The sequence below is a fragment of the Podarcis vaucheri genome, assembly GCF_965113315.1.
Source record: "Podarcis vaucheri genome assembly, chromosome: 10".
NCBI classification, from domain to species: Eukaryota; Metazoa; Chordata; class Lepidosauria; order Squamata; family Lacertidae; genus Podarcis; species Podarcis vaucheri.
In genome coordinates this window covers 5,163,836-5,179,984 of record NC_138748.1, presented here as the reverse complement: position 1 = coordinate 5,179,984, position 16,149 = coordinate 5,163,836, and the positions used below count along the sequence as shown (strand labels likewise).

The window sequence follows — 16,149 nt, the reverse complement described above, 5'->3', positions numbered from 1 at the left end:
TGCTAAGTTCTACTAATTTTGAACATGCTACGAACCATTGGAATATTCTGTGCAGATCTGAGATATCTTCCTCATCATGCTGTTTTAGAATGATGACTTTAGTATAAATGGAGAACAAGCAGCAGTGCCTCAAGCCTGGAACCATAATGGTTAGCAACAATAGTAGGGGCAGGGATGTAGGCGTAGCACGCAGCTATTATTATTATTATTATTATTATTATTATTATTATTATTATTATTAACTGTTACTATGCCCAATATTTCACTGACAAGATTATTTATGATCATGTTAAATTGATGGGTACATCCATGGCCTTTTTCAAGACAAATGTAGCCAGAATTAAATTGAAGCCTATTAATATTCCAAGATAATAGTTTTTACATTTCCTATAACCTATGGTCTCTTTGTTTTAACTAAAATACACACACAGAGAGAGAGAGGGTTATGGAGTGTCAGGGGAGGGATAGTACCTCTGATGGGGGGCACGTCCTGCTCCTTCTGGGGTAGTTTGTCCACCTTTGGTCCCCACCCTGCCCTCAGCTCTCACCTGTGGCTCCTAGAAGCATTCAGCATGTGACAGCAGCCACACCCCAGGAATGGCTTCAACTGGCCTCTAAATCAGGGGAGGGTAGCCGATGGGTCTCAAACCCTTAGTGAGTTAGGGACTTCCCCTGTATGCAAAGACAGGCTCCAGTGGATTGACTGGACGAGACCAATAGTGGGTCCAACAGCAATACGGCAGTTTCTGCACATGCTGTAGACGAAAGTGAGAGGCAGGTGGGGCTCATCAACCTTTCCATCTAAGAGAATCATAGAATCATAGAATCCTAGAGTTGGAAGAGACCACAAGGGCCATCGAGTCCAACCCCCTGCCAAGCAGGAAACACCATCAGAGCACTCCTGACATAAGGTTGTCAAGCCTCTGCTTAAAGACCTCCAAAGTAGGAGACTCCACCACACTCCTTGGCAGCAAATTCCACTGTCAAACAGCTCTTACTGTCAGGAAGTTCTTCCTAAGGTTTAGGTGGAATCTTCTTTCTTGTAGTTTGGATCCATTGCTCCGTGTCCGCTTCTCTGGAGCAGCAGAAAACAACCTTTCTCCCTCCTCTATGTGACATCCTTTTATATATTTGAACATGGCTATCATATCACCCCTTAACCTCCTCTTCTCCAGGCTAAACATGCCCAGCTCCCTTAGCCGTTCCTCATAAGGAAAACTCTGATCCTAAACCTCTGCTGCCTTGTGGGTCGTCTTCAGGAGAGAAAAAAGGCTCAATTCCTACATGAATCTAGAGTGGAGTCCCTACGACGGTTTGATGGCACCTTGCATGCCTCCTTCCAGCTCCTCCTGCAGCCAAGCTGCTGCCACACATATTGCTCTGCTTTCCTTTGGACCATATAAACAAGGCCAGGGGGCAGTCTTGTCGTCTGGGCAGCCAAGGACTTCCATACACATTGCCCAGGCTGGGTCCCCAGAGAGGTCACTTCAGTGCTACTAATGCAGTAAAAACAATGCAGGGGAGGCAGTAGTTTTGTGTTACTGGTCTCTGCAGCCACAGCAGGCGCTGCGATTCTCCAGCGGTTTGGCTTTCCCACCTGGAGGCGCACGCCATTGTCTCTCAAGTCATACAGATACCAGCAACAACTAATATGAACAATACATACCAGTAATACTCACATTCAATCAGCACCAATTCAGGACAATAATTTTTATTGCTGCAAGCTGTTTTGAGGGGGCGGTGATGGGCTGAACAGTAGCTTACATTTCTAAAGCTAAAAATACATGCACTCCTTCATGCTGTGCATTCTCTTCCTGAGATGTATTAATATTGACTTTTAGTGGGATGCATGCTTTAAAACCGCACCGTGCCACAATACTAATCAGAATATAATTTACTGTGTCTTTATCGCAGACACCTTATTTGGCACGGACACTTACCCAGCAGCACACAGCCAACAAAATGATGTCAGCAACAGCTCATCATTTAAAGAGAAGACAAATGACCACATCTGATATCACGCATGGTTTCTTCTGTGAGACATTACTATTCCCCTGCGTGTCATTTAACACAATAAATGTAATACATTTTATTTTATACATTCTTTCTACCCTCTGGAGAGATGTCTCTACTGCTGTGGGATTAAAATCCCAACACATCTAATAAAACAAAACAACAAAAAGTGCTGCTTTGCCTGGAATTCAGTCTTTTATTTTTATGGCATAGGAAAACCACAGACTTCCGTCATTCCACATATGTCCATGTTAACTCTACATGTTGGCACATTTCTTTGGATTCATACACACAGAGATGAAGCAGAAGGGACCTTTATGCAGGTGGCTTCATCGTCTGAGAAGGCTGGCCATGGGTGGGGAGGGGATTCACTTTCAAACTATGGGTCATCTGCTCAGTCATTGTCTGTGGGTGAAGAGTTATTACTAAACCTTTCTGTGACACACTTCCAATTCCCAAAGTGAGCGTGTACAGGGGTGAGGGTGTCTATTATCTTAGCTCTTTTCAGTACTCCAGGTGTGTACAATGAGCATGTGGGGGGGAAAGATTCCAGTCTCGTGGATTCATTAGAGAAGGTCGATACAGGGAGTCCCTATTACAGTTGCATGGGCAGAGGCTTGCATCAGACGTGATGAATTTATTTATATTTATATTTATATTTATATTTATTATAATAATAAAATTTGTATACTGCCCTTTATCCATAGATCTTGGGGCTCTTCACAACATAAAATTACAATGTAAAAAACACAAAGTACACAATAAAAATAAGAACAAAAACAAACCACTACAGCAATACTGTTGCCGCCCCCACCCCCACCCCCCTCTCTCTCTGAATGCTGGAACAGGACTCTTGTCATGGACCAAATTCCATCTCACCTTTTATATATGCAATAAGTTGGACTCCTGCAGGTAGTAGTAGTAGCATTACCATTAGTATTGTTATTGTATCTATTACATGCCCTTCACCCTAAGGTCCCAAGGTGGGTTACAGCATTAAAAACAATATTAAAAGCAAAAAAAATCCCAACTCATTCCATACGATATAAGAACCAGGCCTTTATTGTAGTGGCACCGACCCTTTGGGTTTTCCTCCCGTTGCATATTACACAGGCACCATCTGTGTTGCTTTCTTTTGGTGTCTAATGACCGTTCTCTTTCAACAAGCCTTTTAAGTGGATATCTAATTTAAACTGTTTTTAGATTTATTATTTATTCATTACATTTATGTGCCACCTTTACCGTCCAAGGAGCTCAGGGGGGCTGCACCTGTCTCGTCCTCCCCTCGATTTCACCCTTACAACAGCCCTGTGAAGAAGTCTAGGCTGAGAGGCAGCGACTGACTCCAAGGTCACCCAGGTGAGCTTCATGGCAGAGAGGCGATTCACACCCTGGTCTCCCAGGTCATAGTCCAACTCTATAACCATTATGCCACACTGGCTCTCTATATGTGGAGTTGTTTTTAAATGTTTGTATTAAATTTATATATGGAATTTTTGTTTAGTGATTTCATATTTGTTTTATGGCTGTCACAGTTTTACTTGTTTTATAATTGTATATTTCCTTGTTGTGCCCCACCCTGGGACTGATGAAGGGTGGGTAAGAAATCTATTAAATAATATGTCTGTTTTTAGTTTAGATGGCCTCCATTCAGTTAAAGAGGCACTGACCCCAATTTCTGGATTTGCTGTAATACTCAGCAGTTTGCTCAAGGGCTCAAAGTACTTGGCATGTATTGTTTTACCGACCCACACAACAGACCAGTAAGATAGGTCACACATAAAGGTAAAGGGACCCCTGACTATGAAGTCCAGTCGCAGACAACTCTGGAGTTGCGTGCTCATCTCACTCTATAGGCCGAGGGAACCGGCATTTGTCCGCAGACAGCTTCCAGGTCATGTGGCCAGCATGACTAAGCCGCTTCTGGCGAACCAGAGCAGTGCACCAAGATGCAGTTTACCTTCCTGCCGGAGCAGTACCTATTTATCTACTTGCACTTTGACATGCTTTCAAACTGCTAGGTTGGCAGGAGCAGGGACCGAGCAACGGGAACTCACCCCGTCATGGGGATTCAAACCACCAACCTTCTGATTGGCAAGCCCTAGTGTTATGTACTGAGCTGAATCCTATAACAAAAGGATCCAGAATGCAGCAGTCTGATTGGTCCGCAGAAGCCACCCAATCCAGCTCCAGGTGGAAGTGAGTCAGCCACCTGATTCGCCTACAGGAGCAGCCCGGAATTAGCCAATCATGCAGGGCCCATTGTGTAAATAATGTATATATAGCTAGACATTTGGGGGAAAGTTTCATTCATTGCTACTATGAGCTGAATAAAGAGCATGAAATTCACACTGAACTCCGATTATATTTCTGTGGTTTAGACCACAGTGCTACCCACGTCCCTACAGGGCCTTTGAAAAAAAGATTAAGTGTATGGGAGTAAGAGAAAGAAACACAGACCATCAGTGAGTAGGTTTTGAACTACATGATTGTAGGGTTAGGAGGGGGAAATGAGCACAAGGAAGGCAATATCAGCACCAGAGTAACATAATGACTTCCGCTATATACATTTTCCTTTGCAGTTATTTTTCTCCTCCTTTCTCTCACCTGCCTTCTCAAGAGCTTTGCAAACTGGAATCGTTGCCCTGGAATTCGTCTTTAAGGAGGGAAAACAGCATGGCACTTTTAAAATATAATACCTGTATAATAGGGCCTAATAAACACTTTGATAAAAGGACAGAAATGGGTTCGTTTGCTTTAATGTTTTTGTTTATCTTTTAAAAACTGGCCCAACTCTGAGGGGGAAAGTGGTAAGTGAAGGACTAAATACATACTTCAAACAGACTTCCTCAGTTCACAGGTGGAACCAAAAAAAATTGCAGCTGACAACTGAAAAGCAATTGTAAATCCATCTTCCCTGCATGGCCATCCATCAATTTAAAAACCTGATCCAAGCACATTTTAAACTGCTGCTCTTCCTTTCACATATGCACAGCAGCAGAGAGGCTCAAGAAGTGTTTTTAACAGGCACGTGTGATACCAATCCAAGATGCAATTAATTTCACTAGCCAGGTGTATGTCAAGGTTCCCTGTGCAACAGATTTAGGGATGGTGCAGGAGGTGAATTTGGTGAGACAAGGATTAGCAGAAACAAATCCTCTCAAGGGCTAATGCTTGACTCTCCTGACTACGTGTTTGACGCAACAAGGCCCACATACCGTGGAACCACGTCATATCTCTTAAGCCCACTTAGCTATTGAGAAGAGCAGCGTTCCTTCTCACACATATGCCAACACAATTGTACTCATGGTCTTCCCCCTTTCACATACAAATGATGAGAAACAATAGGCAATAAATCAACATTACCGGTAAATTTAAACACAGAGAATAAATCTCACTACTTTTATGATGCCATAAGAATTAAATTTGAGTAAAGGTGTTCTAAGTTCTTCTTTCCACCATGAGATCTATCAAAGGAGACTAATAATTAGCCTTTAAAATGGAGTTTTCTCTCATTATATTACATTATGGATGTCCTCCTGCAGCTAAATTCCTGATATTTGCTCACATGTGTGCCTCTGATTGCTTCCAAGTCTCCGCTGTGGCTATCACAAATTTAGAGGCTAAACTTGACAGCTTGGGACCAGGAGTCCTGAAGGGCTGCCTTCTTCCATACAAATTTGTCCAACATTTTAAGAACTGTTCTGCTTGCTCACAAAAGTTAGGTGGGTGAAGATTGAGGAGTGGGACTTCCCTGTGGTAGTGCCCCATTTATGCAATGTCAGACATATCTAGGTGGTGCCATCATTGTTACAAGCCAGGATTGTATTTTACAGTAGCCATAAGTGAACAGACGCTTCATGCAGGTGAATAATTCTTCCTTTGTCGGCCTGTTTTGTTTCCATGCTAACCATAAAGGAAGGAAAATCTATTCCTCCACTATCAGCATGGAAATTCAGAAGACTGCGGGGGCATTTGGTAGATGTTTTCCTTTTATTGTAGAATACTGAACGGTTAGCTTTAGCGTGCCATCTGAACCAAGACTCGTGGTTAAGTTTTCACCGCATTAATCACAAGCAGCGGCCAAAGGTTGTTCTCATGCTTGCTAGGAAACACAAAGGAACACACAGAGACACATATGGCTCCCTAAGCCACATGATAACTGACCTGAACATGTGGAACTGTTAGCATAATTTCATCCACACATGAATATGAGCCAAGCACAATGATAATATGCAGGGAATTATTTGTGGAGACTGATGCATGCAGTTTCCCCATGAGCCAACCACACCCCAGTATCTCAGCTTTCCTATTGTTATGAAAGCAGTGTGACAGAATCCCACCATGGGCTTCCTAACCCTCCTCTTACTGCGTGTCAGGGCTTGCTTACATTCACAGTCATGGCTGACACAGCACACCAGCACAAACCAGGTACAGTCACGCTTCCCAAGTTACACACAGTCAGTTTTTTGCTGACTCCTAGGTAAGTTCAGTTAGGTTTACTTTTGCAATCTTCCTTGAACTCCAAATAATGATGGTGAGGATTAACGGTCCTAATTCCCCAGGTCTCCAATCATCCTTACGAGAGAAGCAGGTATGACAGCACAATTTCACTTGTTCTATAAAAAGCTTCTGCTGCCTATGAAGCAGAAGAATCAGACTCCCCACCCCACTTTCCAAAGATCATGGCTACACCATATTCTGAGGCAACAGAATAAAAGGCAACTCTGAAGTAGTAACTGGTGAGTACAACCAGAAACAAAGTGTTTAGTCCCTCTGGAGATGAGAACCCAAGATAGTCATGTTCTTCCCTCAAGAGAAAGTTCAGTCAAATGAGAAACAGAACAGAATGACAATATTTGAAAACACCACAAAGTGGGTTCCTCCCTCTGATCTGGAAGGCTGTATCCTAGCAACAGAGCTCTTTTGTTTAAAGCTCTGGTACCACCCTCCTTCCTAAACTCTCTTTAACAACAACCACAGATTAGCTACTCAAACAGCACTGAGTATACCTGTGGAACTACTATGAATATTGGCATCTGTTTCCTGCATTAGAAGGCAATGAGCCAAGCGGCCAGGGGAAGCGATATTCAGTAGCATTAGCCTGTAAACAAAAAATGGTTGTCTTTTTTGGCTAGAGGTCGCTTCTTCCCAGCCAAGCCAGTGAAAGGAAATCTCATCAGCAGACAAAATGAAATAAGGGCATGTGCACTGACTTCACTAGGTCCAAATGCACAAAAAGGATAATTGCTTAAAAACTCATTCTTCCAAACAGTGATTTTACCTACATTAAATCTATGTTAGGAAGGTGGCCCAAATCAATATTTGGAAACACTATAACTTATCACTGCCAATTATTGGTTACAAAGATGTTAATTGCACATTTTGTGTGTATGTGTAGGGCAGGGTATCTGGAAAAGGTATTCCTAACAATATTCTAATAAGCATATTTTGTGTGTAGCTTCAGAAATAGGCAATTGGATTGCTGTAATTAACTGAAAAAGCTTGTTGATTTGTTGATGTTATATAATGTCAATCTCTTTCATAAACTCATTAGAATCTTTGTAAATAAATAGTGAAATTTATGCAAAAAGCAAGCAAATCTGGTTGTTGCTTCTTCTTACCATCCCAGGGAGTAATCCAATCAAAGGATTATTGTTACCAAATAGCATTCTGGAATAAGCGTAGCCAAATTAAAATATGTCAGAACAGAACCAAGCTCTTGTGCCATTCAGTTGAGTGGTCGCTTATTCAGCAATCAATTAACCTGAGATAGCATTTCTTCCAATCTTTGGATTGCATGCTCAAGGAACAAACCAGCTGTTAAATCTGACAGGGTATCAACGACTCCTACCAAGATAAAGGTGTCTAGATTTTAAGCAGCATGACTCCACACAGAAGACGCACTTTACCTGCCTTTTGGTTAACTGGTCCAAATCAATACCTCTGTATTATGTTCAGTTTTTACTTATATCCAGTTCATCACTGATTTGTTAAGGAAATCTACTGCCTCACCTGGATCCAAAGAAAAGAAGTAGGTTGGGTAGATTCCCATTGATAGCCCCAACACCGTAGAAGGGGGAGAGAGAAATGAAGATAGTGAAGGCCTACAGGACAAGTCATAGGGAGGAACAACTATCGTCTGTCACCACTTTCTGCTGCCTACCTGTGAATTAGAAGCAAACCTGCCACAATTGCCTTGCTTTCAAACTTAGCCCACAAAAGTAATGGAAGCCAATACTATGGAAAAAATAGTACTCAGTGCTGATTAAAGTTTCAGGACAATTAACAGAATCACTCTCCTTCTGTCTTCCAACAGACTGCCAGCCAGTGTCACCAAGAGAGTTTCAATCAGGAACCAGCCCAAAATTCAGGCAAGGATTTAGATAATCTGCCACAACTACAATTTCATAGAGTTGAATCACAACTGCTTGCTTACTTGATTAACTACCTTCCTGAGAATAGCAAATTGCAAACTGGTCTACATAACTTGTTGGGCTGGGTGATATCTGGTTTTCAACATCATGTTATATCACCAGCTAAACATTGTGATATACCGATATATCATAATGTCTGAAATAAGGCTGGAGTTATGTAGGGGCATTGGCTGGCTTCATTGTTTTTCCCCCATCGTGATTTTTGCATAGCGCGCGCGCTCTCTCTCTCGCTCTCTCTCTCTCTCGCACGCGCGTGCGCGCGCACACACACACACACACACAGACATCTCATTATTTGCAATATATTGCCAGGTCAAAAATTATGAAAGCAAAATCATGATACAGACTTCTAACCGGTTTGGGACAATAATGCACAACATGATTTGCAATATATTGCTGGGTCAAAAATTATGAAACTGATATCACTAGGCCAGCTTACTCAGTCATCAAGAATGGAAACACATCCAAGGATCTACAATGAAGGAAGGAAGGCTTGGAACATCTTCAGTATGATGCCTACATGAGAACGCTTTCAAGGAATTTTATTAGCTAAGTGTCCCAAACAGAAGTTACTGAGAGTCACAGATATTCCTAAATCCGAAGCAGAGGAACTAAGTTGACAGAACCCTCCCACTACCTGAAAAAGGCTCTGACAAATGGCACAATGTAAAGGCAGCATGTTCTCTTTGCCACCATAACCAGCACAAAACAGGCTTCCAAATGGGCTTTTAACTAGATCCTATCCAGTGAAAGAGGGTTTAAGGGCTATTGTATCAATATCCCCAGCAACCATCTAGATCCCCATCTGGTCTATCACTCTCTAGAGATAGGTGATACTAACTATTTCTCCACACCTGAAGAAGCTACAGGCACCTGATAATTTCCAGGTAAAGCCTGAATTATCTGTCTATAACAAGGGAGCTATATTATGCTCATATACTTGTTAAATCTCCAGAAGATGTGCTTCAATAACACTAAAGCAAAATTTTTGGCTTCTACTGAACAAAAAAAATGATCATTGAAGGTAATACTTGTACTTCTGTGTAGAAAGCATGGGCATGACAATTCAGTAGAAATGCCTTCCAGAAGGTGAGTTTCCTACAGGGAATCCAGCAACGCTCAACCCATTGCTTTTGAATGATTTCAAATGGGCTGGTGTCATCTGCATAGCCATGCAACTTGTGAAGATGGACATTTTGTATATATTCCATTAGAGGAAATCAGCAATATGCTGATAGGACTGCACTCTATGGAATAGGTTTGGCCAGGGACGAATCTCTCTAGTCTTCTCCAATAATATAATGCTTCCAAGGAAAAGGGTGGATGTATAATGCCCTGTGCTATTATGGGGCTGCTCCACTCTAGTATCTCCCAGTGGCCCTACAGCAGTGGTACCTGGGCCGTGGGAGACACCACAGCAAATTGGCCTTATGGTAGTATTCAACTTTCAAAAGGAGGTAGAATATTTTCCCAAGTCCTGTTCCCTCCTACTAGGAATATTATATCAATATTTCTTTAAGATATAGAAGACTTACAAATGGTTTTGGAAACCCCATGCTCAGTAACATGCCCAAATTCACATGAAAAGCAGTGGCACATGAATTAGCTGAAAGCCAGAAAATAAAGTGCTGCACTGGGCAGTCTCTCAGCATTTGTCTTTTCGTAGGAATAGTCTTTATACCATATGTTTCATTGGCAACTAAAAAAATTTCAGGGTTTTCATCAGGGTATCTTAAGGATTCAAGTGATCCATTTGATTCAGCAGGGCAAATCAAGAAGTGGATTCAAATTATCACATTTATAGCAATAAAACATCAATACAAATGAAATTGCACCAGAAGACCACAATCAGGTTTTTGGTATAATGTAATTTCCACTTAAGGCAACAAATTATGTTGACCAACAAAGGAATGGTTTAAAGAGTAACTGCCGATACTAGTCCTGGAACAGATTTAAACATTTTTCAGGAAAAGTTGTCTAAAGCAACAGGTGATAGTGACCAAGATCAAGATGCTTAGTACAAGAAGCATCAAGAATTTTGCAAAGAAGAAAAGAGCACTACTGGTATTTATAAGGGCATGATTCACATGATACAGAGATGCTGTTTTCACCCAGAGGGTTTCCATAAGCCTCGAAAGCCTGTACACAGACACACACACTTAATATGCAACAGGCAACATGAGGTCTCTTCAACTCTTCCATGTCTCCATCCATTCATCCTTCTCTGCCCCTTTACTCATGCTCCTGTTGGGTCCTATAGGTATCCTCTGTAAATAGGTGCTACACCTGTGCTCTGTGGATCATGCCCTAAGTAGTAATAGAAACCAGACTTCCGTATCTGAAATTTATACACTATTCTATCCACAACCCTCCACTGATCACCCTAATTCAAATAAATACTTTGGTCAGGGAGGGGGGGAAAGTCGTCAGAAGGAGAATACAATTATCAAAGTTCTAGCCAAGTAAAAACTTATAATGATTGATTAATGGAAAAAAGCACTTGTACTCAGAATGCCAGGAGTATTCCGGCTCCAATTATAAAGAATGGGTTGAGACTGCAATAATAGCCCTTCGCCTACCTGCTTGGTCCTGAGCAACCTGTAGGGGACTTGCTTCATTGTTTTAAAGAGAACTTGCATTCATGTAATATATTTAGGAATTGGGTATAAACTTTTATTCTTACTGATTACTGCATTACTAGCTGATCTAGACAGGGTTGTTGTTTTTTAATTATCCTTTAGCAAATGTTAAAGGGTGTATTAGAGGATTCTTCTGGAGAATAATTGCAAATTAGCATTTGCTTTTTTGTGTGTGCTAAAGATTGATTAGATGAATTTTAACAGCCCACTGAAAGCAAAATTCCCATTGCCTTTGTTGCCTTCAAGACCTAAAGCAAGCCTTCTGCTATTAGTCAATCTAGCAAGTGAGATTATTTGAAAGAAGGAAAGGACAGTGTAGCTACACATTCACACATTCTAAGTTAGATGGAAGAGTCATAGACATAGCAGCAATATAAGAATCAAGAGGTGGAAAGACACCTTGGCAGCCTAATTTCTTGTTAGTGAAAATGAGGCTGGCAAAGTCCCAGGCACCTCAATATTTCAATGTTTGCTGCAAGAATAATACACTTCCCTCCCCCTAGAAAATATCCTTTCATGGGTATCAATGCAGTTCAACAGTAATTTTTAAAAATACCCCAATGACAAAAAATTGGTATATTTAATATTTTGCAATGTTTACATTATCTGCTAATATTAGTATATGTAAAAAGCTGTACACAAATGAAGGTGCAAAAATTCCAATATTCTGCTTCCTTTGGTCATTTTCTTAAAAATGAACATAGTGCTCACACCCCCATGTGACACCTACAAAGCAACAGGCTTGTAGTAATAATTGCAGCCAACAAAAGTATAAGTTATTGATTGGCATATTAGGCACCCAACTCATGATTGTTAATTTTAACTACCATTAAAATGTTAACTATATTTTATAAAAAGTTAACTGCACTTTTACTACAGTGGTTTATGCTTCCTATGCTTCAAGCTACAAGTGGCACTTAAAACAGGTTGGTGGGAGAAATCTACGAAGGCGACGCTGACACTGTACACCCAGCTCCAAACGTGTTACATCTTCTGGCTATTCTGCCTCTTGTACATGGAAGCTCTCTCCCCTGAATAACTGCTACAGTAAATGATAATTTCCACTAAGTAAAGCATGTGGGAAAGTTATGAAACACACATGTGTTCAACAATTTACCATTCATTAAAGGCTATTTTAAAGTATTTGAAATAGAACTTTGATACCCATGACATGTGGTGGGTGATCCAATATTTCATTGATAGTAAGGTATCTTAACAGTTATACTGTTAAGTACACAATGAATCACTTAGTCCTAAGCACATCTACTATGATGTAAGTCTTACTGAACTCAGACATTTCTACCGTTAGTATGTTTAGGCCACTGTATTTTATGCTGAACATTCCAAACATTTAGCTTGTATTGGGAACAGTAAAATAATACCACCCTCTCAAGCTGATTGCTGAAAGGGAGATTCCTTAAAGACCTTGCGTTCTATACTTTATACCTGAGCAAATGGTGTGTAAAATTCAGAACAGAATGTTTTTAATTTGATTTATTTAGTCTGAATGGATCCTGAAAATAGAAAGCAACAAGGTATGCCTCATACTCATTTTCAGATTGGCTTTTAAAAACAGCATTAAATAGGGATGGTATTTTTTAAAAAAAGAAAGAAAAGAAAAAACACAAGCACACCTAGACATAAGGCTCAATGAAATTCAAATAATTCCACCCTCAATTCATGAAACATACCACACAATCATCACTGCTTGGACAAAACATTCAAATAAATGCTCTAAACGAAAAGGGATTCTTTTCATTTTAAAACCATGAGACAATACAAAATATTTTGGGACATAAAACCCATCTGAAATGTGTAAAAGAGCACATTCCATCTCATTTTAAAACCTCTTTTTAACACAAGGCAAGGCTGTGCTTGTTTTCTGCTAGAACAATTTATAAATAGTTACATATGCAGTATCTCCAAGTTTAGCTTGCATATCATTCTAGAAATCTGACAAGTTCATACTGAATAGTGTTGCCTATATATATGCTCTGTTGTGTGTATGGTAAAAATGTCAGTAATTGTTTTTTAGTTAGTTTTTTAAATCATACTAGATGAAGAATTACCATTGGGAGACAAAGTACAACAATTTTAATCAATAGGTGTTGATAAAATATTTACTTATTTAAAATGCATTTTAATACATGCATGCAACCATGAAAAAGCATATTAAAGAACATTTACTGGTAGAAAATTTATAAGGCAAAAGATTAACAACAAAAAGTAGGCATTTCTAAACAGCTGGTTATTATTAAATATATATTCCTGAAAATTCAGAAGGTTTTTCTCCCTCCCCTAAATGCTGTACTTGTAAATTGTGTATCATTTTGAAAGAATGAACAAATGAAAGACCCTTCCAAATACGAGGATGAAAAGGTCCAGGGATTGTTTTGCTTTTAGTTGCAATTATTATTTGGAACCAGCTTTTTAACTGCTCATCAAAAGATTTTGATTTGTTGGCCTCTGCTTTCTGGTTTAACTACATCTGCATTTAATTCTTTACTTGGCAACATCCTGGATTTGATTTGTCTTTGTTTCCTTCCTGTACTAGAAGAGGGGATTTCTAGTTATTATTATAAACAACCTAACACATCTTCAAGCAGCACCTGTAACTTCCCTTTTCCTTTTTCAAATAGGCATCTTTCAGCTTTCCTGCTGGTTTATTCCCCAGCCAAAACCTCATTTCTCTGCCTTGAAACAAAGGAATATTCTTGCAGGATACTTTGGAAATGAAACAGCCTGTGTTGTGGACAGAATCCATAAGGTCTACAGTACTTCTTTCCGCTCAAAGAAGCAACTGTCTTAAGAGACTGTAACACCAAGCCAATTTGTTTCTTCTGTTCAGCTCCCTCTCTTGAGCAGCTTATCTTTTTTGCATCTCTGGTCCTTGCTCCCATTTTTCTTTCCTCTAACCATAAATGCAGCGGCCAAGTAATCAGCCTGGCTTAGACACACATTTCTGCACAGTGCAAGTCCCATTAAAGTTTTAGGCATTCAACAGCAAGTGACAGGATACATTTGTGGTAAACCCAAACACTAACCCTCCCACTAAACCAAACAAAAGTAGGGATGGAAAATTATGGCAATTTTTTTTCAGGCTGGGCAGTTTTGCTAGTGGAGGATGCTTTTGCTTCAGAATGGCAAAGAGCCAGCTCAAGGAAATGTGATGGCAGTGATGGTGGAATCCACCAGCTTGAGCAAGGCTTCATTTAACCATTCTAAAAAGGTGAGATTCCTAGCCCAGCTCTCTCCCTTAACTTTCTCCTTCTAGCCATGAGCCCAGCCCCTTTCGAGCTTACACTCGGGGAGAGGAAGCACACAGAGAGATCCGAACCTCACTGAACCAGCTAGCTAACTGGTGAACTGCACTTAGAACAATCCCTGTAAAGTCCTCCTTCCACACCAACTGAACCCGCACAGTACACTTTCTATTTTCCAAGAATGCAGGCTGCTAGCATTGCTCTCTCTCTCTGTGTGTGTGTGTGTCCGTGTGTTTTACCTCTGCATAAAATGTGTTACAGTGAGTCATTCACACTAAGATGCTTAATGATGGTGGCTGCCTAGATTTAAGAACTAAAGTGTTTCTGAGGCAACACAGATCAGTCACCGCAATTCTTACTTTAACTCTCCCTGGCAAAAAAAATCAGACATTGGCCTATTTATTTATTTTCTGCCTTCCTTTCTTGATGTGAACCTCTTGCCCTGCTCTGGGCAAGTTTTCTGCTAATCGCTGCCTGCTGCTTTCAAGATGCTATCCTGCACTCATGCAAGGCAGCAAACGGAAAGCAGACCATAATTAGCAGCACTCGCCGATGCATCGCCTAACGAGCTCATCGCTAAATCTGAGAACACCCAGCTACTTCGCATAGCGTGTTGGAACAGGGGGGAAAGGGAGAGGGGGAGAGAAACCCACCAACTGCTCTGGTTTGGCACATGCGTGGATGCTTGCAAAGCCCCCCACACACGCGCAAAACCAACCCTGGAACTGTCACAACATTCATGTCACACCCGGGAAGCACGAAGGTTACAATGCGCGTTAGAAAACTTAAACGTCGCGCCGCGACTTCGGCTTCAGGGCCTTTCAGGAAAATGCATTTCTCTAGGCAACACAGGCACGCTTTCCTTTCAAATGCTTCTTCCTCCTTTTTTTGCCCCAAATCTCCGCGAGGTCAAAACAGCCATTCAAGTCCCAGCGGCGGCGAGGAAACTGGAAACTTTCCTCTGAGCCCATCTATTTGGAGATGCTGCTGATCCCTGGCCGGAGTCTCCCGGGCAGGGCGGCAGCCGCAGGCCCCTCAGCCCAGCCCGGAGCCGGGCAGCCTACCAGTTGCTACTCTTCTCCAGCCGAGGGATCCCGCCTCGCTCCGGATCCGCCCGCCTTGGCGAGCCCCGGCACTCCTGCTCCTCCCGGTTCCCTTCCTCGGGCGACATCTCCTCCGCCCTGCCTGCCTGCCTGCCTCGGCTTCTCTCTCCCATGCAAGGGGGGGGGGGGACAGGAGTCCCTGCCGGACTCAGGTGGGACTTACGTGGTGGCAGAAGGGAAGGGCCCGTCGGCGGAGAGGTTTATCACCAAGGACTGCAAAAGGGTCAGGGTGAAAAAGAGCCACCAGCCAGCAGCCATCTTCCTGATCGAAGATCGATGCCCCCTTGCCCACAAGTGCCGGAGAAGAGGAGGAGGAGGAGGAGGAGGAGGACAGAAGAATAATAATGTTGATGATGGTGATGATGATGATGATGATAGTGGAGAAGTTAAAAAAATAAGAGTCGGGGCGAGCACGGGAGGAATAAGACTAATCAATCAATCTCCCTCTCTCTCCTCTTCTGCGCGAAGCCACAGGCAGCTTCCGAGAAGAAGAAGCAGGAGGCAGCGGCGGCTCCTCGGGGGCGGAGAGGCGGAGGGAAGCGGCGGCCGCGCTGGGCGGGTGGAGGCGGGCGGGCGGGAGACGCAGCCAGAGGCTCTCGCTACTCGGGCGGCGGCGGCAGCTTCTGCGCGCTGTGATCCGCCGCCATCGGGGCTACTTTTGTAACAGATCCCGGCTCCCTCCCTCCCTCGCGCG

At 42.1% G+C, this 16,149-nt stretch overlaps 1 protein-coding gene across 5 annotated transcripts in view; it reads right to left on the bottom strand.

Annotated features, from left to right (window-relative positions):
* CACNA2D1 (calcium voltage-gated channel auxiliary subunit alpha2delta 1) overlaps window positions 1–15,932 on the bottom strand; it is a 392,960-nt gene extending 377,028 nt beyond the window's left edge. For all 5 annotated transcript variants that reach the window (XM_082239529.1, XM_082239530.1, XM_082239531.1 and 2 more), the window contains exon 1: window positions 15,619–15,932. In XM_082239529.1, coding sequence (XP_082095655.1) covers window positions 15,619–15,713 — 95 coding nt within the window. In that variant the 5' untranslated portion in view covers window positions 15,714–15,932. The remainder of the gene's footprint in view (window positions 1–15,618) is intronic.
* Window positions 15,933–16,149: the final 217 nt, after the last annotated feature.